This window comes from Lycorma delicatula, chromosome 4, assembly GCF_047948215.1.
Source record: "Lycorma delicatula isolate Av1 chromosome 4, ASM4794821v1, whole genome shotgun sequence".
In the NCBI taxonomy this organism is placed as follows: Eukaryota; Metazoa; Arthropoda; class Insecta; order Hemiptera; family Fulgoridae; genus Lycorma; species Lycorma delicatula.
In genome coordinates, this window is record NC_134458.1 from 154514966 (window position 1) to 154536385 (window position 21420).

The 21420-nt window shown below is 30.7% G+C and overlaps 1 protein-coding gene across 2 annotated transcripts in view; it reads left to right on the forward strand.

Moving 5' to 3' along the window:
• The window catches only part of ERp44 (Endoplasmic reticulum protein 44), a 62229-nt gene that overhangs the window by 30446 nt on the left and 10363 nt on the right, over positions 1-21420 (forward strand). Inside the window, exons 4-6 of one of the 2 annotated variants that reach the window (XM_075364454.1) lie at positions 582-766; positions 5360-5475; positions 19226-19288. In XM_075364454.1, coding sequence (XP_075220569.1) covers positions 582-766; positions 5360-5475; positions 19226-19288 — 364 coding nt within the window. The remainder of the gene's footprint in view (positions 1-581; positions 767-5359; positions 5476-19225; positions 19289-21420) is intronic. The other variant, XM_075364455.1, reaches the window with a different exon arrangement.

Here is a 21420-nt window from a genome sequence, read left to right on the forward strand (position 1 = left end):
GGGAAGAGTGTGTTTAAAAGCAGACAAGTCATTGAACTAAATAGGTTAAGTATTTTGTTTTTATGAACTTGGTTGGATATTTTTTGGTCACACCTAGTGTTTGTAATATATATATATATAAAATACTACTTTGTAATGTCTGAACTATTTTAATTATTGATAAAACCTTTTTTCTGGTTGATTCATTGAGTATTCTTTTAATTTATAAACGTCAATTAATTTTCAATATATATTAAGCCTTTTTGTAAAGTATATTTTTGTATTAATGATCCTTTAAATGCTATATAATCTAAGATCTAGCCCATATGAAATGCTTGTATCATAAAAGTAAAATTTAAAATAAGTTAGAATTTTTATCAGAGTGAATTACAATAAAACCAAGTTCACCTTTTACTGACCCTTTAAGAAGCAGAAATACCTTTAAAAGAGTAGAATTTTCATTGGAATGAATTGATTACATTTAGTGTTTCTGATTGATTTCATGCATTGTTGGTTGAAGGTTAATTTATATCTTTTATAACTTATCTGTTATAATGATAACTTTTATCATTTGGGTTTACTTTTTTCTTACCTGATTGCAGATTCAATAGCAACAAGGTTTCATGTAACAAAGTATCCTACCTTGAAAGTAATTAGGAATGGACAACCAGCTAAAAGAGAATATAGAGGCCAAAGATCTGTGGAAGCATTTTTTAATTTTGTTAAAAAACAACTTGAAGATCCAATAAAGGAATTTAAAGAATTATCAGATCTTAAAACACTTGATGTAAGTAAAAGTTTGATTGTTTTTTAGTTTTTTTTCGGTTTTACACTTTTCTATTGTAATTAATTTATAACGAGGCTCAGAAAGATTAGCAATTGCATTTTGCTGCTATGTAATTATATTGTTACTTTGAAAGTCTGATTTGACTCATTCGTAGGAGAGAAATTCAATTTGAAAATAAATAAGTTTAATCTAAATCCAATGGTTATTGTTTTTAAATTTGATTTGTTAAACACCTATTTCTCAAATCAAAAACAAAAGTTGTATCTTTGGGCTATTGTAATTAAGTGTACACTTAAGAGTAATTAATTGTATTGTAATTATACATTGGTTATGAAAATGGTTTATCACATTTTGTACAACATGATACCATTAAATTGAACGTTTCTGGGTGTCTGCTTGATGTCATTGGTATAACTTCTTTTGTTTATGTTTATATACTTTTTTTATTAATCCAGCAAGTTGGAAATGTCTGGAATGGTCTTTAGATAGTAGCATTTGTATTACTTTTGGGTAAAGGTAGTCAAGAACACTCCACTACTTGGAATTTTTGGCAGATTTTTTAAAATCATGCTTGGGATGTACAGTTGCTACTGATTTTTTAATTGCATTTTTTTGTTTTGAAACATTTACATTTTGATTACTAAAAAGTAAGAATATTTTTTTTTTATTGATATTATTTATTGCAATTTGTAAAGAAAAAAGGCTGTACTATTGTATTGTGAGGCTAAGCAGCTCTTGCTCTTTGAGGTCTAGTTTATTAATGCTTTTCACATATTTGTTAATTATATAGTATAATTTTTGAAAATTTCTAAATTTTTGTAATTTGTTATTCTTATATTACTTCATGTTTTTATTAAGAGTATTGTATACAATTTGTTATGTAGGGATAATGCATTATTCGATTTTTTTAAATATTGTGAAATTGACTTTTATACATTTCATTTTATTTTACACTACTAATCTATTATTCAGTTTCTGCAAATTATAAAATCTAATTTTGTGATTTTTTTCAGGATATTACAAGATAATAAAAGTAGAAACATATTGTTCAAATATATGAGAATCATGAATATATTTATCATACATATACAAGGTGTTAGAAAAAAATATATGTCCATGCTATATCTTTTTTTTGTAGTAAACACCAATTTCAAACCAGTAGAAAATATACTATCGTGTACAGCAGTTTTTCTACGATATGTTCAAAATCAGGGATGGAGGTTTTATTTTGTTAGTACCCCTACAATCTACAATGTGTATGGAATTTTTTTCACATAAAATTTTCTTGCTTTTTGGTAAGATGTTCATGGGGTTTGGCACATTCTTCTTGACATTACATATTCATACTGGTCCGTGTATATTTTTTCAGTGTCTTTCATAAGTTTTCTTTTGACAGCAATGTTTAGTTCATCTTCCTGAACACATCATGCTTTCTCTTCAACAGATTGAATATGTCTTGTTGTATCGTCTGTCATCACAGCCACTTTGCTTTCCATGTTGATGGCCTTATCACAAGTTTTATTGATGTTATCCACCAGCTGTAATAACTGATCATCTTTTTTGTTGAATTTTCCACCAACCAATTATTAAAGTTGCTCTCTGCTAAAGTAATTCAACCAATCATTTTTTTGCACATCCTTAGCATTTGATATGATGGAATAAGCATTTTTTCATTAGTGTAATATTTCTCCATTTAGCAAATCTTGAATTTATAAGGAAATACAATCTACTTGAATAAATACAGATTGTGGTTTTCAGTATGTCAGATTTTTAGAATCATTTCTCTCTCTCTCTCTCTTATTATGGCTTATGAATTTCTATATTCAATAAATGTAGCAACATTGTGGTCCTTCACCAGTTTCTTTTTATGTAATAAATATCCAGCATTGGAATTTAATATCATTAGGTTGTGATGAATAAAGATCTTTTTACATGGGTGGGTGCCGCATATGGCATCATACAGCTTCTTGTGTAAAAATACAATTTAGGCACAGGCCATCGACAGCAATATGGTCACAGGCTGAATTTTTTAATGAACAGGTAAAGATTACAGACTGTAAATTGTAGCAAATTACAAAATTGGATTCTGTTTACTGCAAATACACTGGAATCGTTGTTGTAAAAATACCTTGGAAGTATATTGTAAGGAAGGATTAAGTAAAAAAAGCTTTGTTATAGATTTCTTCTGTGTTTTCATAGTAGCAGCACAAATATAATTTATGAACATTTGAGTATATAAATTTTCATAAATGAATAATTTTAATTATTCATTTGAATTATTTGTATTTAAAAGATACTAGTGTCGTAAGAATTATCTGAACAAATTTGATGTGTTATTAGAAAAAAAAGTTATAGTTCTAATAATGAATGGTTGGGCTCTCTAAAAGAGGTAACTCATAAGATTTCCCTCAACAAATACTAGATAGTGCTGTGATTGTGTATGTAACCGCATACGTCAGTTGCCATAAATCCACAGATGAAAGCACAATGATTAGTGATTTATTGAAATGAAATCGGACATACAAATTTGATGCAATTTTACAACTCTTTATAACTTTGAGTCAACTTGTATTCGTTCATCGTACAATAGATTTAAAGAAACGGGCATTGTTGAATGTAAGAAGGGTGCAGGCAGGCAGGCAAGCCTAGAAAAAAATGGAGATCATTCGTCCGTCTTTTGTTTGCAACACTGGGAATTCAACTCTGAATGCAGCACGTAAGGTAAATCTTCTGTGATCTACCCATTAACAATGTTTTAAGACATGATTAAATTTGTGTTTTTATAAATTACAAGTATTTACAGCACATAACACCACAAGATCACGCTGCTAGAAAGGAATTTGCTGTGAAAATGATTGAAAGAATTGAAAATGATTACTTAAAAAAGTTACGTTCTCAGATGAGACTACATTTCACTTGTCTAGAAGAGTGAACGCTCAGGACATTCAAATATGGGAATCAGAGAATTCATATGTTACACTTGACCATATTATAGATAGCCCAAAAATTAATGTTTGTGCGGACTGCTTCACGATTGTTTGATTGAAACTTTTTCCTTTACAGAAACGGCAGTTAATGTGAATAAATATCTGGATTTGTTAGAAGGGTTTGTTTACTCTCAGCTTGAAGAGTTACGACCTGAAATCTTACTCCAACAAGTTAGATCATCACCACATTGGGGTTTATTAGTGCGTGAATCCCTCAGCACATTCCCAGAAAGCTGGATTGGATGTGATGGACAGATCGCTTGGCCACCTTGATCATTGAATATAATTCCTTGTGATTTTTTCATATGGAGTTTCTTCAGGTAGATATAATATATACAAAACTCATGTAATGAATATTGATGACCATAAGGAGAGGATTGTTAATGCATTTGAACTCATAGATGTGAATATGTTGCTATAAACATGACATGAAATTAATTACTGGTTGGATATTTTGCAGATTACTAATGATGCACACATTGAATGCCTTTTGATTACAGGTAAAAGAAAAAACTATAAATTTTAATGTTCATAAATTCACACAATCCATTTTTGTATCTTAATAAATAAATAATTTACTTGATATCAAAGTTGTTCAGATAATTCTCGGATACCCCGTATTTAAATCTGGTACTTAAGGAGTAGTTTCATTATCTATAAACCGATTGTTCTATTTTTATTTAACTGATTATTATTTTTATTTCAATGACAGATTTAAAACATGTTTCTCTGTAGTTTTAAATTGTGTTGTTAATCACTTTTTATGAAAACTGTTGAAATGGAAGCAAAGATATCTCTGAAAGTACTTTTACAAAGATAATGAATAAAACTAGTAAGTGATTAAAAAAATAATAATTTTTATTAAAATAATTACATAAGCTCTAGGATATGTTTTATTATAATTGGTTGAATTCTCTCTTTTTATCATTATCTGTTTGTGTAGTAGATCCTTATTTATTATATTGTTTGTAATCTTTAACTAATTCTTTGCAATCACTAGAACATTTAAATCACATTCTATTTTCAATGATTTTATTCTCATTGAAAACTTATAAAACTCTTTGAAATGACATACAAATTTGAGGCTGTGGTTACAGTGTTTGAATTTTATAACATGTATAAATTTAAATGATTAGTTATATATGAAGGTAAATAATTATTTTCTTGTATTTGACATTATGTTCGATATTGTGTTGGATTAAGAGGTTTTTCCACTCCAATTCATCCTGCCACTTGCTTCATAAAGATCATTATTTGCATGTATCTTTCTTCCATCATTCATACTTAGATACTACTTCTTCCAATTCATTGTCTTCTTTTTAATTCCCTTACTGGCCATTATTGTGCTGTTTTTTTAGCTTTTTTTTTGTTTTTAATTAATCTTTCATCATTCTCTTTCATAATTGATAATCCTATTTAAATTCTATTGTAAGGGTTTGGTATACAATTTTTAAAATAATTGTGCTTTAATTTGTGCAAAAGGTGCTTTGTTTGAAATGTTTTATTAGTGAGTTAAGATAACGGTAGTAGAGTTTGATATTGTCAGTGTGATTTTGATATTTATTTTTTCAGTGTGAAATTTTATCTGTTTTATGTTTTGTTTCAGACGAAAAAGAGAATAATTATTGGCTTCTTTGATCAAAAAGATTGTCCTGAATACAATACATTCAGAAGAGTGGCTACAAATCTAAAAGATGATTGTCAGTTCCATGTAGGATTTGGGTAAGTTTATCATTTTACTGATATATACAGTAATTATAATGTAATTAATTATTTATGTGTAAATTCAATGTTGCCATTTAAGCTTAGACATAAAACTTTAATTACATTTTATGAAGCTATTATTAGACCTACAGCTTGTGCAATTTACATAGTTTCATCTGCAAATCACTGGCCTACTTAAATTAATCTTTAATGTATATTTGTTAATTACATTGATATTGATTAAAATGTAACTATCAGGTGCCTTATGAGAAAAAAGTTGTCTTTAATAAGTTGTACCTTGTAACTGTTCAGTTTAAAGAATTAAGTTTTATACCGTATTAAAGCTTGGTTCTTTTCTCTGTTATTGTTATGCTCTCTAGAATATCTATCAGAATAAAGCAGGAAAAAATTATGGAAAATTATTCATAAAAGGTTTACTACATCTTTCCATTCTTCATTAATAGATAATAAAAAAAATTGTGATACGTGCATTTGAAAACCTATTTTTTAAAAAAAGTATTGTTAATGCTCCTTTTCAATATAGCACAATTTTTTTTCAATTGCTATTTCAGCCCTTGGTAAAGTAACAAATGTATTTATATAGTCATATGTTTTTTATTAAAACTTCCAGTACATGGATAGTTTGATCATTTTAATGATAGGATTGAAGAAAAAAGGTTGTTAAGCTAAGAATTTATGTTAAAACTGTGAGAGTTTTTGCTGTATAATGTAAAATGATTTATACCTAAATAGAAGTGTTACTTATTGCTTTCTTGTTTTATATCTCATGAAATAATGTATAGTTGTGTAATTTGTTTGGTTATGCATTGATTTTATTATATAATAATGTAATGTTAACATTGTGTTTGTATGCTGTGTCTTATCAACTTCGTTTGTTAAATTTCCCAAATTTTGTATTGAAGATTTGACCCATTAATATTGAATAAATAAATATCTCATTTTTATTTTCCTGGAATCAAAAATATTTAAGGTGGCTATTGAGAAATGTTGAAAAATAGCTGTAGATAACTTTTTGTCGATGATAAAATAGGAAAAGTAAAATGGGTTGTATAAATGACATTATATGCTGTAATGATATTGTTACAGGCATGAAATTTTAACATTGTTCTTGTGGGCTTTTGGCAGGCTAGGCAAATAAATGAAAATGTTAATATTTTTATTTTCATGTTTGTACTTGTAACAAGTGTGAAAATCAGTAACGTGTTAAAAATGAATTTTATGGAATTAGTGATAATATTATATAAAAGTATATAGCTGAAACTGATCAGTAGAAATTATTATTTAAAAAATAGTGTGTACAAAATATACTCAATTATATGAACAATAAAATAGTATAATTTAATTTCTGTTACAATTAATTTAACATTATAAACAAGAATTTTGTTTATAATATTTTCTAAATTAAGGACTTAATTATAAAAAAAATTGATTGTCATATCTGTTTATATTTTTGATTATAAAAATACTCTATTGTGGTAATAATAATGTAAAATTTGTTTTAATTTCTTGATGTTGATTAATGTACATTGAACATTAATTATATATTCAATTTTGTGATTCTGGTACCCCCTCCATTCCTAGCCCTGATGGAATATTCCTAGCCCAACCTTGGAATACCCAAGGTTGTCTTTTAAACCCTGTAAATCTGATTACATATATCAGTCATCAGTTTTGCCTCTGTTAAGATACCACCAATGCAAATGCCTTGACAGACATTTCCATTAGTAGTGTTTTTACTCAACTTAACTGTCACCTTCATATTAGACTTCTTCCAATTTTGCTCATCTATTCTAATTTGTAGCCCCCTCTCAACTAACTGATAAATTGCTTCAAGCATGATTCCTGCACCTATCTCTCATAATAGACATTTCCCATAACTATATTTCAAACTAGACTGTAAAAATCAAATATTTATTTTTTAGGTCTATTAGACACATCTCAATTCTATTCTCTTAACTCTTACACAAGTGTTGATTGCAGCAATAATTTTGTCCTGCAGATTCCCAAATCCACTTCTTAATTCATCAGACAATTAAGAAATTCTAACAAGGTGCAAACAGTAATTCTGATCTGGTTCATTTTCAGGAGCGAGGTCAATGCCTTCACACTCCCTCATCACAGAGTTCCTAACACAATATACCTCTATCCTGAAAACGAACAGCTTAACTAACCACAGCTTGATGCCAGTATGCCTATCTAGGCAAAGTAAGTGCCCAAGCAGGCCCCTTGCCACCTGGGTGTCTATTGTATTACAGCACCAAACCCTTTCTTTCAGCCACCCTCTGCAGGACCAAAAACCTAAGGAAGCCAGCAACTATATTCCACTCCCATTGGGTTTTCCAATTAACTTGCAAATCTAAATTGGAATTATTCTTGCAAGTTCTGTAATTCTAGTACATTCAGCTTCTTACTTGTGTACATTGTCATCAACTGTTCATTCTGAATATAGGTCTGAGCTAGTCAAACCAAACCTAGCCAAATTATCTCTAAAAGCACCATGTCCAGAAAAAATTTGAATAATGTGCTGATTGGGGGAAATCCACCTAGTAAATTGTAAAATTTTTATGCCTGGGAAAATACAATATGTGTAACAGTATCAGATAATTCATTCAATTGATCTGCCATGAATGGAATCCTTGGTCTTCAATTTATCACATGTGCTCGAAGGTGAATTGACCTATATTTTTGGCATCACAATGTAATTGGTACTCGGTGGCAAGAATATCAATAGGCTAAACACCTGCAATAACACGGACTACTTTGCAAGTGACAGTTCAATAGCCACCATCACTGACAATAATAGAAGGCACTGGGTCCTCAATGAAATATTCCTATTACATTTTTACCTCATTTGGTGAGCCCAGACAGGTGCAGAATACAACAGTATTAAAACCTCACAAACACCTTTGTAAAGATCACGCATGGTTCTAAAATTTAATCCCTATCGAAATGAGCCACTCTACCGGCATCTAAGAAAGCATCACACACACCATAGTGGCAACATATTGAAAGATTTCCATCTAGGATAAAATCTAGGTACTTCTGAAGTGGGACATGCCTAATTTGATGACCTACCGTCGATACACAAGCTCATCGGGTAGCAGCTAGTCAACCTTGAGCAACTTCATATTAGTTTTCTCTGGGCTGAATGCCATCTTCTGTTGACTTCACAATTGGAGGATCTTACCTGGACTCAACCTCACTGGGCTGCCCTGAACTTGAGCTCACTCCTCAAATCTCCTTTAACCAACCGAGGCCCATCATCTGCATAAGCGATAGCGCAACACACATTGGGTAACTCAACCGCATCAGAGTTGAATTCAACAATCCAGAGCAAAGGACCTAACACACTGCCCTGCAGACAACCTTTGGATAGTTCTTTCCTAATTCTGAGTTGCTGACTCAAAGAACGATGTTTTGATTGCTGAAATAATTGAATAATTAATACATTAACTCATTTTGGTTGCAATCATGCTTCTGAAGCTGAATCAGGACAGAGGGTCACCACAGATTATTAAAAGCCCTGGATATATCCAAAAGAAATCTAAAACTTATTGTGACTCACTATAGGAAACAATGTCCATAACCCTGAGAGTAGATTCCTTTGTGCCCTGCCTGGGTGAAAACCATACTGATCATCCATCAATAATATTCTTGAATTTAATTTATCATTAGTACGAAGATACAGAACCTTTTCAAAAACCTTTCCAATTACTGACATAATGTCAGAGGTCTATAGGAAAAGCTCATGGTGAGGTCCTTGCCTCCACCTTTAAATAAGAGTTAAAGAACACCTTTTTTCCAACAAACAGGGAAGTAACCAGCAAAGAGCATTCTATTAAAGATCCTAGTCAAAATACCAATACAAATTCCGACAGAAAGGACAAGAAGCTCCATGTGATACCAACTTCCTCTTGTAATTCTAGTATCTCATATCATAGATGATATGAGGTTTCATTGGTTTTGACATCATGTGGCAGAAGATAAGTGTTTGTGTAAAAGTTCTATCAGCAAAGTTAATAAAGAGTTATTTAAGTAATAGGAAGCAACTAGTCAAATTAAAAAGTACTCTAAAGAGTAATTATGATAATGTAGTAATTGGTGTTCCACAAGGAACTATTCTAAGGACTTTATTGTTTATCTATATAAATTATGTATTTGAACTTATGCTTAGCATAATCATATTTTTTGTGATTATACAGCATTGTGCCAAAGAAATCTGGAATGAAACATTAACGCAAATGCAAACTTTAGTAAATGTAATTGATGCATTTTGGGCTTTATGCTGATAGTTTAGCTGATCATTTTGATATGTAAATAGATAATCAAATAAGTCAGAGTCGAAAAAACAAAATATCTTGGTCTCTGTATTGGTTGCTATATGAGATGGAATCATTAAAACTTTTCAATTGTCAATAGAACTAAGTATCAAATATATATATATATATATACAATATATCTTCAAAGTTGAGTTATTTGCTTACTCCTAAAAATTTCAAAGGGGTTTTATACAGATTATATTACAGTGTTGTAGTCAACAGAATAATTACATGGGAATCTGTAAACAAAACTGTTCTTATCTTAATTCAAAATATTCACAATAAAGTGATGAAAATGTATGAAACAATGATAGAAATTATGTAAAACCGCTAGATATTAGAGAAATGTATATTATAGCACACTACTACAAAGATCTCAGTTGTATATATATACACACAACTACTTTGTATATATATTTGTATATATATAGTTAGCACAAGCAATACTAGAAATTCCATTATCTATTGTGAAAAAAGAAATTAGCTAGAAAAATCACTACTTTAAGGGAATACATGAAGGTAAATCAAATATAAACGGGATTTTTGTTCCTGAGTGTCTACGGTTGGTAGGATTGGATCCCCGCTTCTAATATGATTGGGTGGGATCATTAGGAGTGAGAAGAGCTGGCCATTCCACACTCCCAACCAATTCGTCAGTAACGCTCAGGATGTTGGAGCAACAGATCCACCCCTTCACTGCACAACGCATAATTATAAAATTTCTTGCCCATGAAGGAGTTCATGCGATGGAAATTTTCCAGAGATTGACCGCACAGTGAGGGGATCAAACATTGTCAAGAACTCGTGTGTTTGAAGAGGTCAAGGAAGGGTGAGAACGAGTGGAAGGTCAGGAATACAATCGCTGTCCTCGGACCAGCATTACAAACAAAAACATTTGCGCAGTTTGAGACATTCTTGAAGATGATTGACAGGTAAGAGTATCCAAAATTGCAGAACAGGTTGGAATAAGTTATGGGAGCTGTCAAGCAATCATCACAAATGACCTACTGTTCCGTAAAGTGTGTGCTAGATGGGTCCCTCGCTTTTTGATCTCAGATCAGAAGTTGAGATGTTTGGAGATCTGTCAGAGCTTACAGTAAGGCTTGCAAAAGAAGATGATGCATTTTTGAGTTGGATCATCTCCTGCGATGAAACTTGGGTCCATCACTACACTCTCCTGTTGAAACAAGCCAGCATGGAGTGTCGGTGGAAAGGGGAGGCAGCCCCAATGAAAGTCAAGACTTGACTCAGCTAGCAAGGTACTTTCGACTGGCGAGGCATTATGCTCATTGATTTTTTGCATAAGCAATGCACAATCAATGCTGTTTACTACTACGAGCTGTTGAATGAGGCGAGGGCTGTATATCGTCGCAAAAGACGAGACCAATCCATTCAAGAGGCCATCCTCCTCCATGACAACGCCAGGCCCCGTACTGCAGCTCTAATGGTTTCAAAACTAGAAGAAATGCATTGGACTTAACTTGATCATCCTCCCTACAGCGCAGACCTATCGCCCTGTGATTTTCTTTTGTTTGAGCCGCTTAAAGAGGTTCTAGCCTGGCAATGATTTGAAGATGACGAGGGCGTGGAGAGATTTGTGTGCAATTGGCTCCTGACACAACCAGCTTCATTCTACAATGCTGTGATAAGAATTTCTCGCTGAGAAAAATTATTTCTAAAGCAGGAAACTACATAGATAAAAAAATTATATTTGCCTTTTATTTTTCAATAAATAAATTGTTCTTAAAAAGAAATTCCCGTTTATATTTGATTTACCCTCGCTACCAAACAACCTGAAAATTCTGAATGCTAAAACTATAAAGAAAAACTGATTTCACAAATTAATGATGTATTTAAGATGTGCAAATGAATAATGTAAACCTGCTTGCTATTTATTTATTAGTATTTTATATCTTTATTTTTAGCAAGTAGAAATAACAAAGATGGACCACTGAATGTGAAAATAGGAGGAGAAAAGATTATGGAGGTAGAAGAATTTTGTTATTTGGGAAGTAAAATTACTAAAGATGGACGAAGCAGGAGCGATATAAAATGCCGAATAGCACAAGCGAAACGAGCCTTCAGTAAGAAATATAATTTGTTTACATCAAAAATTAATTTAAATCTCAGGAAAAGATTTTTGAAAGTGTATGTTTGGAGTGTCGCTTTATATGGAAGTGAAACTTGGACAATCGGAGTATCTGAGAAGAAAAGATTAGAAGCTTTTGAAATGTGGTGCTATAGGAGAATGTTAAAAATCAGATGGGTGGATAAAGTGACAAATGAAGAGGTATTGCGGCAAATAGATGAAGAAAGAAGCGTTTGGAAAAATATAGTTAAAAGAAGAGACAGACTTATAGGCCACATACTAAGGCATCCTGGAATAGTCGCTTTAATATTGGAAGGACAGGTAGAAGGGAAAAATTGTGTAGGCAGGCCACGTTTGGAGTATGTAAAACAAATTGTTGGGGATGTAGGATGTAGAGGGTATACTGAAATGAAAGGACTAGCACTAGATAGGGAATCTTGGAGAGCTGCATCAAACCAGTCAAATGACTGAAGACAAAAAAAAAAAAAAAAAATTTTTAGCAACATAAATGTTAGTTTGTAAGTATTTTTTTGTATTTGACTACGTATAGATGTTAATAGTATTTCTGCAGACTGCAATATGTATTTACTTCATACTGTATTGTTACAATGTAACCTGGTTTAATAAAATCAATCAATCAAATGTTCTAACTCTATGATAATATTCTGACCTCTGCCTTGATAGTCAGCAAATAATACCACTCACCAATCAGGATCACTCTCACATTGAGCAGCTTGCTTGAGACTGTTCACAGATTGCTTCAACATTGACAACTCCCTAGTCTACTAATCAGCAATTCTTTCTGACCCAAACTACGGGGAATTGAATTCTCAGCAATATGAATGAAAACCAGAGAAAATTTCTCTGCTAGGTCCTGTAATTGTATATCATCCAGACTTTGGTCTTAGACACAGAGTCTAGCAGAAAGAAGTTAACAAGCTTAGGCCAGCCTGCTTTCCTGTGCTGGAAGCACCCCTGCTGAACAGGAACATTACACTTGTAAATATCATGCAATCAAGGAGCTTATGAAATTGAAATTCTAAACTGTTCCACACCTTCTATACTCACTGTTTATAGCACCTTCTGATTTTCACTTCTTGCTATATTTATTTAAGGGTATTCATTTCATCACCGATGATTCAGTGAAATTGTGGATCAAGGAAAGACTGATGAGATGAAAATGGTTTACTGTTAGAAGAAATATATTGCTGGAAATCTTGATTATGTTAGAAAGTATAGGTAGGTGTTTGTTTCCAGTAAAAGTTTGGTTTCATGTCTTTTTTGTTTCATTTGAATATCTCTTCCTGTTTTTAAGTATTTGAGATTGTCCATTACTTTTCAACCATATATTACGTAATTTTGAACTTTTGTATCTTTGAAATTTGTATCTTCTAACTTAGAAAAATTGAGACAACTATTATATTTTTCATTAATAGAATTTACAGAAGAAATAGTAAAGTTATAGTTATTTTCAATAATATTTTAAAGTAATACAGCTATAAAAATGAATAAATAAATTATCAAAGATAACTGCAATTATTAAACAAATAAAAAATTGTTTCAAATTGTTTACATCATTTTTTTTTTTTAATAAAAAATTGGATTTTTTTTATTGGCATTTTACATTGAAGAGGTTACTTATTATTTTTCAAAGTGCAAATTAATTACAGAGTGTGAAATAAAAATTGTACTCAGTACCTTGAACTAACATTCAAAAGATTAGTTGATATAATTTTCATTAGTTGCTAAAATAATCAACAAATTATATTGTGAATTGAATGGGTCATGTTGGAGTCAGTCAGTTGGAACAACTCTTAGAAGCTGAACAACAAAAATAAGCATGCAGCATTTTCTTGTAGAATTGACATGAGTTATGGTCAAGATTTGATGAAAAAACAATTTAGGTTCCAAGGGTACGTACTCTGGTTCAATTTTGAACACTTTACCTTAGTCCTAGGTTGGCCTGAGGTCATCTAGATAAGCTTAAACCTTGCTATAACCACAAAATCAGTAGTACTTGGTCTTGTTACCTCAACTCTCTTTTGTATTGCCTCTTCTACTTTTTTCAGGGCATTATAATAAGCATCAGCATTTAAGTATCTCCTCAAGGTCAAAAATCAATACAAAACACAGTCCCTTCCTAGCTCAGATTTATAATTTTATATATTATCTTTTATATTGACATTTTAAATTTTTCGCTTATTGAATGTGTACCACCTTGCATACAGTTGCATACCACCTTGCATAGATTTAATGCCACATGAACTCTTGCTCCTTTCCTTTGCATCTGGCTAGTGCCAGAAACAGAAGCATCATCTTGGAATAATGATCAGAAATACAGTAGTCTGTCTAATATACAAAGTGTATCCAGAAACTAAGTTCCATTTCTGCAGCACTATAATCATAATTCTCTGCATGCATGGTAAATTGCCTATATGATAGAAAGGGATTCACATCATTCTTATTCAGTTGTCTAGTCGGTACAATTCTTAGTGTATGTTTATTATGTTTAAGAAAATCAAGACATCCACTGTGTGTGAAATTTTCTCAGTGGTTCTTTTCCTGACACCAAGGAAAAGATGGTTAAAATTCACTGTCAGATTCAAAGACACAGTAACATGTATGATGATGAGCAGAGCAAGTTGATTACCACTGATTTGGTGCATAAAATTGATGACAAGATTAAAGAGAACAGATAATTCACCATGTCTTTCTGTGTGTTTTCCAGAAATTTCATTACTAAACTAAATTTTTTTGAGAAATTAAATTATTGGAAATTTTGTACACGCAGGCTCCTATGAAACTTGTAGAAAATCAGAAAATAAAACAGACAGCATGTTGGAATATTTGTTTAGGTACAGCAACTTCTTGATCCATAATTTTATAATCATAACTTCATGATTCTTGAATTTTTTAACAAGGCAGTGACTTCTTGATCCATTTAGTCACTGAAGATGAAAGAGAAAGTATGTTGCATGTAACACCTGTAACAAAACGACAACAATGGATTTGCAACACACTTTTTCACCCAGAAAGATAAAGTGCAAGCCAATGTTTTCCGCTCAGATCATGTGCACAGTGTGTTTGTACAGAAGAGGAGTTTTCTTTCTCAATTTCTTACTTCAAATTGCACAATCATTATTGATGTGTGTTGTGAAACTGAAAAAATTTTGTTATGCAACCCAGAACAAGCGACATAGTTTACTTACTGGAGCATTGTGTTGATTCATGGCAATGTTTGCTCACAACCTTTGGCTGGGTGCAGTTTGATTGTCCCCTGTATAGCATGGATCTTGTACTAAGTGAGTATCACCTTTCCTCCGATTTAAAATTTTCCTTCCTGGCTGACAGTTTATAATGAGGACAAGGCCAAAAAAAGTTGTTTTTATATATTGCATCACAGACAGCATCACTCTGTTAAAGGGATACAACTTCTAGTGCCATACTATTATTAGTACCTCAACAATGGTGGGAACAGTGTAAAAAAATAGAGTAAATCTGTAATTCAAAGAGCAATAAAAATTTTACATGATTGTGGTGTTATTGGTCTTTTTTAATAGCACTTTGGAACTTACTTTCTGGATAACCTCTTATGAATTATATTTTGGGTTGTATTTTTCTGCTCCTGTGTTCTCAATATATGTCATTAGTGCAGTAGCAAGGCCATGATTAGAGACTGGATTATATGTAACATAAAGCGTTTGAAATATATATGAGATGCATGAAAAATGTCAAAATATAAAACTTTAAAAAATAAAACAATAGTAATTTTTAGTTTTTTTACTTCAAAGTCAGCATACGATTAATAAGTAGTTGAATAACAGATCGATAATTTCGGTAATTAACAATTATTTAGCATTTTGTTACTTTTGTGAACGTAAACAACCATGTACTGTTCCAAATGTTCGATAGTAAGATTGTGTCTTCGATCACTCAAAATATTTTTATAAGTGGAAAAGGATCATTCCATATTCACTGAGGTAACTGGGCAGTATTTTAATTTGGGTGCTGTGTTAGCACTTATTGCTTCTGGCAAAAGTTCACCCGTCCCATTAATAAAACTATCAATTTTACGTAAAGGTTGAAAGCCTGGGTTGTTCACAATATTTTCAAATTTTTCTTTAAGTTTACTCGAGATTCAGCCCAACGCCAAATCTTGAGTTTCAAGCATTTTAATACTGGCAGGTACGTGGGAGAAACTAGTGCTAATCACAGCTATGTTTTTTTCATACTAAAATCGTTAAATGCTTCCTTGGACTGACAAACTGCCTTAGCCTGTGCACTATCAAAGTTGTTTACTACACCTTTGATGGCCTTGAAATGTTCATTGTAATACAGTACAGCTTCAATCTACGTTCCCTATTGAGTTACCACTGGTTTGGGAGGTAAAAGCACATTTGGCATTTTTTCTTTTTAAGTATTATTGTGAGCAGGTGCCTTAAGAAACACTTTCTTTGTTGATGAAACCAGTTTACTTACATTCCCAAATGTGAATTGTACTTCTTGAGCGAATTGTAATCTGTAAACACAGTACATCACATGAATCAAATTGGGATAAAATACTTGGAGGGCTTTGGGCTGCCTTGATCATATAGGGAGTAGCATCTGAGAGAAATATAAACACTCTGCATTTCCAGAAGATTCAGGAAATATTTTTTTAATACACTCATTCACAAATCTGGCGATCATAGAATGATTTGTCTTTTCAAGGTCTTTGTAGGCCACCAGATAGGAGAAGAAGGCTGTAGTTTTAATGCACCGACAATTAAATTTACAATGTAATGGCCACAACTGTCGGCAGTTTCGTCAGCTGCTATCATTGAGTTCATTGCATATTTTTTCCATAACGTGTAGGTAAATTGTTGGTATGTAATCTTTACGCAATGTTGATTCATCTGGTATATTTTGATTCAAGCAATATTTTCACAGAAAATCTTTGAAGATAGGATTTGCAAGTTTGTGAAGAGGAATACTACTTGTAAGCAATGCTTTACATAAATACATGCTAAAGTAACTTTTTTGTTTACCTTTGGAAGTGAAATCACTGCTACTTACCGCTTTTATAAGTTGTTCTCGTGGGGCTTTCTTTTGCAATTCTGTGATATGAAGACTTGTCTTGACATGCTGGTCTATTTGAAGCTTTTTTGTGTACGAAATATTTTTCTCACAAACTCGACAATATAAACATTTCCGTGGTATGTAAATGTTCCAGGATAGTCTACTATCTACGAAGAGGAACTTTTTTCCAGAGGCATGGTATACATTAAACCTTGCTCAAATAAATAAAAAACTAAATTAATGTAATGAGCTCATCAACAATAACTTGGCAATTTAATTGCCTAGTGGGAGGAATGCTAAAGTACGCGTGCGTGATGCAGAACCATATCATCCACCTTTGTCTCGCATGAGTCTGTGTTTTATTTGGCTTCATAATAATATTATCCTACCAAAACCATAGATGCACAGCTGCTAAGTGCGCTCTAAAAGCCGTGCAGCTAATAGGTTTGGCCGGCTACAATGTAAGATTTCATTTATTAACCAGGTACCCTTCCGAAAAATATTGTAAATATAGTAAAAATATGCTTCATCACTAGATTTTAAGGAAAATATGCAATAACCAGTGAGAATGGGCTTAATATGCAAATGCATATAATCCGGTCTCTAGCCATGATGAATTTATGTACCTGTATTTAAATCTATCATATAATATTGATTTATTGTAAATAGTTGCATATTTTATTATAAAATCTTGTATTCTATGATAAATGTTGATTCCTGTAATCATTAATCTTTTCCTTAAAACTTTCTTATCAGCATCAAAAAAATTTTAAGTCATCCGTGTTAAAATATTTCAATTCATCATTCTTATATTTCTAAGTAAATTTTTTTAATGATATTTGATTTTATGTTACAGCATTGCTAATTAATTGTTCAGTATTTGCCACTTGATTCATTTGTTTACAAGAACATGTTTGCGTTGGTGCTATGTTTGCTATTATAATTTAACTGAAAAATTTATATTTATTATTAAAGGTTATTTTTTAAATGACCAATTTTAGAAGCAATCTTGTTAGGATGGAAATAACCAAAATCTTTTATGCATTTCTATATTCTTTTATGCATATTTTTTAATTTCATTAATTATATGCAGTAGGTTCTTAAGAAGATCCCAATAGCTGAAATGACATTTAAAAATTAAAAATTTTGTTAATTTTCTTTTTTATTTAAAATTTAAAAAATTTCAATTCTTTTTAGTTAGTAAATAAAGTAGGAAAAAAGAAGATTAATAATTCATCAAATAGCAGGTAAGAAAGAAAAGGGCCTGAGTATAACTTAAAAGTTTCCAGAAAAACTAAATAATTATAATAAAACCTATAAATATGATTGAACAATCAGTTTTATTTTGAGGGTACGATGAGCGTGTATTTAAGTGATAAATCGGATTCGGAAAAGATGTCAATCTTTCAAAACGAGCTGAATTCATTAAACAATGTTATCATTGTATATTTAAAAGGAAAATCAAAGGATAAAATTTATATTAAAAGTATATGTATATTAAATGTATTAAGAGTGCAGAATATAAAAATTTACTCTACCAAGCAAAACTATACTATCAATCGTTTCCTATAAGATTTTATTTAAAAAAAGAGATAATATTAAAATTATGCATTCATTTTTGATATTTGTCATTGTTCAGACCTGTAAATATGTTTTATATTGTTGATTCATGAATAAAAGAGAACCTTCTTTGTGAATCACTGTCTTTAGCTATTAAAGAAATGCATATATTATGCTTTTTTTTCTAGATATGCTATATATGTTGCTGAAGTGATATAATGGAAACCAATGTAATAAAGTGGCTTCGGCTGTTGAAATTTTATCCTTATTTCAAATATACAGAATGTTTTTTGAGATGTTCCTGTTGTAATGGAACCATCAGTTGTAACTATCTAATTTACTGCTTTACTCAGACACTGGGATATTAGGGTTCAATTATATTAATGCTAAATAGATAGATTGGTGTGATTTGAACAACATTTATTACTCATGTATACAGTATCCTCTAAAAAACCAGGGGAAAATATTTGCAGTACTTGGTTCCACTATGCTATCTAAAGATAAAGATGTAATATTCATATGACAGTTAAATTGTACTTAAAGGTAAATAGTACACTTTTTTTAAATTTAAATGAAATAAAACAGTAATTTGTAATAAGAAAAATTTTCAGACCGGTTAATTTTTTTTTTTTAATATTAATGAAACCTTTATATTAATATTTATCATAGCCTTTATTATATAAATAAACGTAGCCGATATAAATAGTAAATATTTTTGCAGAAAGGGAAATAATGAAAAACATCATTTATTAAAAGAAGTTGTCCAGAGATTGAAGAACGACGGGTAAGAAATCCCATATATTGGGACGGTTAAAGTTTTTTTATTGTTATTTTATATTTTCTTAAAAATGTTGCTATGGAAAGGAAAATTTATTAAATTTTTTGAATGTGATTTTTAATAATTTGCACTCGACAAGAATTTAGTACTTGAGGATTATGAATTTGCATATACAGTGATGTGACATTAATTGGAACTAATTGGGATAATTTACAATACCAATTGCAGACTAATTCTTGATTACCAGATCTCAACCACAAAAGATCCACTGTCAAAGTATTAAAGTGTCAGCTTAAATGTTTGTTTATATTAAAATCTGTACTTTTATTTTGCAGTTATTATTAATTACAAATGAAGTATATATAGTGAAAATGTAATAATATGAATCAAGTATCATTTAAAGTTACTAATGTAGTGTATATTTATATTTTTTTCTTTCGTTTTTTGGTTCGTGAAGACTGTTGTGTATGGTGGAAGAGAAAGTTTTTTTGAATTTTGTTATTAAAATTTAGTATTGTAAAGTTGTTGAATATTTATTTATTCATTATTGCTTGTTATTTTCTCAAACAGCCTTCTTTTCCTCAAATATTTTTGATTCTTATTGGTGTTTCTAGGTCAGTTTCTTCCACTGATCTTGCTTTAACAGTATGCTATTAATGCTGCTTGCGATAACAATAATCCACTTTATCTTGTAAAATGGTATAATATTCTATAATAGTCCAGTTGTATTGTCTTAGGTCATACCAGCTAGCTGTCTTCTTCTATTTACTGTAAGATAATACTCACTTCCTAATAATCAACCCATCTTAACAGTCAAACATTTCATTCCCGCTCAACCTCAACTGAAGAGAGGTTTCTAAGGTTGCAATTATTGACAGTTCCAGAAGTAGCTCTGCTTTATAAAGATAGATGTTCAGCAAAATTTCTCAGAGAACAATTCTAAAGATAAATTTTTTTTTTTTTTAATTTAGCCTCAGATTAGGAATTGCAGTATTTATGTATATATAATTGTGTAAAAAAATTAATCTAAAAATTTTTAATTAAGAGATACAGTTCGTAGTATTGTAAGAGATGGGTGATTAAAGTTCTTGAGCCTACAAATTGGGCTAAGAAGAAATTAATTGATTTAAACTTACATATATGTGCTGGCTCAGAAAGCTCCATTGAGTTTGCTCCTTTAAAGAATATGCTATTCCATAAACAGTTAACATCACACAAGGGTGAAAACTGAATTAATTTTATAAAATGTAATTTAGTTTTCTGTAGTTATGCCTAAAAGCAACAACTTTGGTGTATTGTTACTTCAAATCATATAAATGATATCTAAATACTTTTAACCTCTGATCAAAATAGTTTGCCCATAATTGGACAGGCAATGAAGATAACAATACAGTATTGTTCAACATCATTTACAAAACCAGAGTTACGTAAGTAGAAAAAAGTATTGAAATAAAAACTCACATGATTAATGCCCAAGTTAATAATTACATTTTTTTGCTTAGCAAAAGTAATAAAAAAAAAAACTTTAATTTCTCTCTAGTTTACGTGTATTTTTCCTCGTATTCAGTTGAATCATATTTATAATAGAAAAATATATTTAGTTAAATGAATTACAAAAATAAAATAAATCTTGATTATGTTTGGTATATAAAAATACTTTATACAGATCCTATCTATATAAAAAACAAATTATAATTAAAACCTATGAAATAATTTTAGATGAATATAAAAAATTACAACAGAATAATTAACAATTCAGAATCCATTGCTGAACATTATTTTAACCACATATTTATATACTTGTTGAATGGAATGCAGATAAAGCGAGTTTCTTTGTTTTTAATTAGTATTATTTTAAAATTCATCAACAAACTAATATATTATTCCCAGTAAAGAATATCTTTTAATTATATTTTAAATAAATTGGGAAGATTTTCTAATGATTTGGCAGTTTATTAAAAATTATGTAATCCCTTTACAATCGCTTATAATAATTTCTTTTTATGTTTAATAATTTAAGAGATTTAAAAAAAAATTGTTAACTGTTGTAAATATCTTAAATTTGAAAGTGTTTTACAATTTCTTATTTAGCATTTTGTGTACCAGAGCTATAGCATTACATTAGCAATTACATTTAT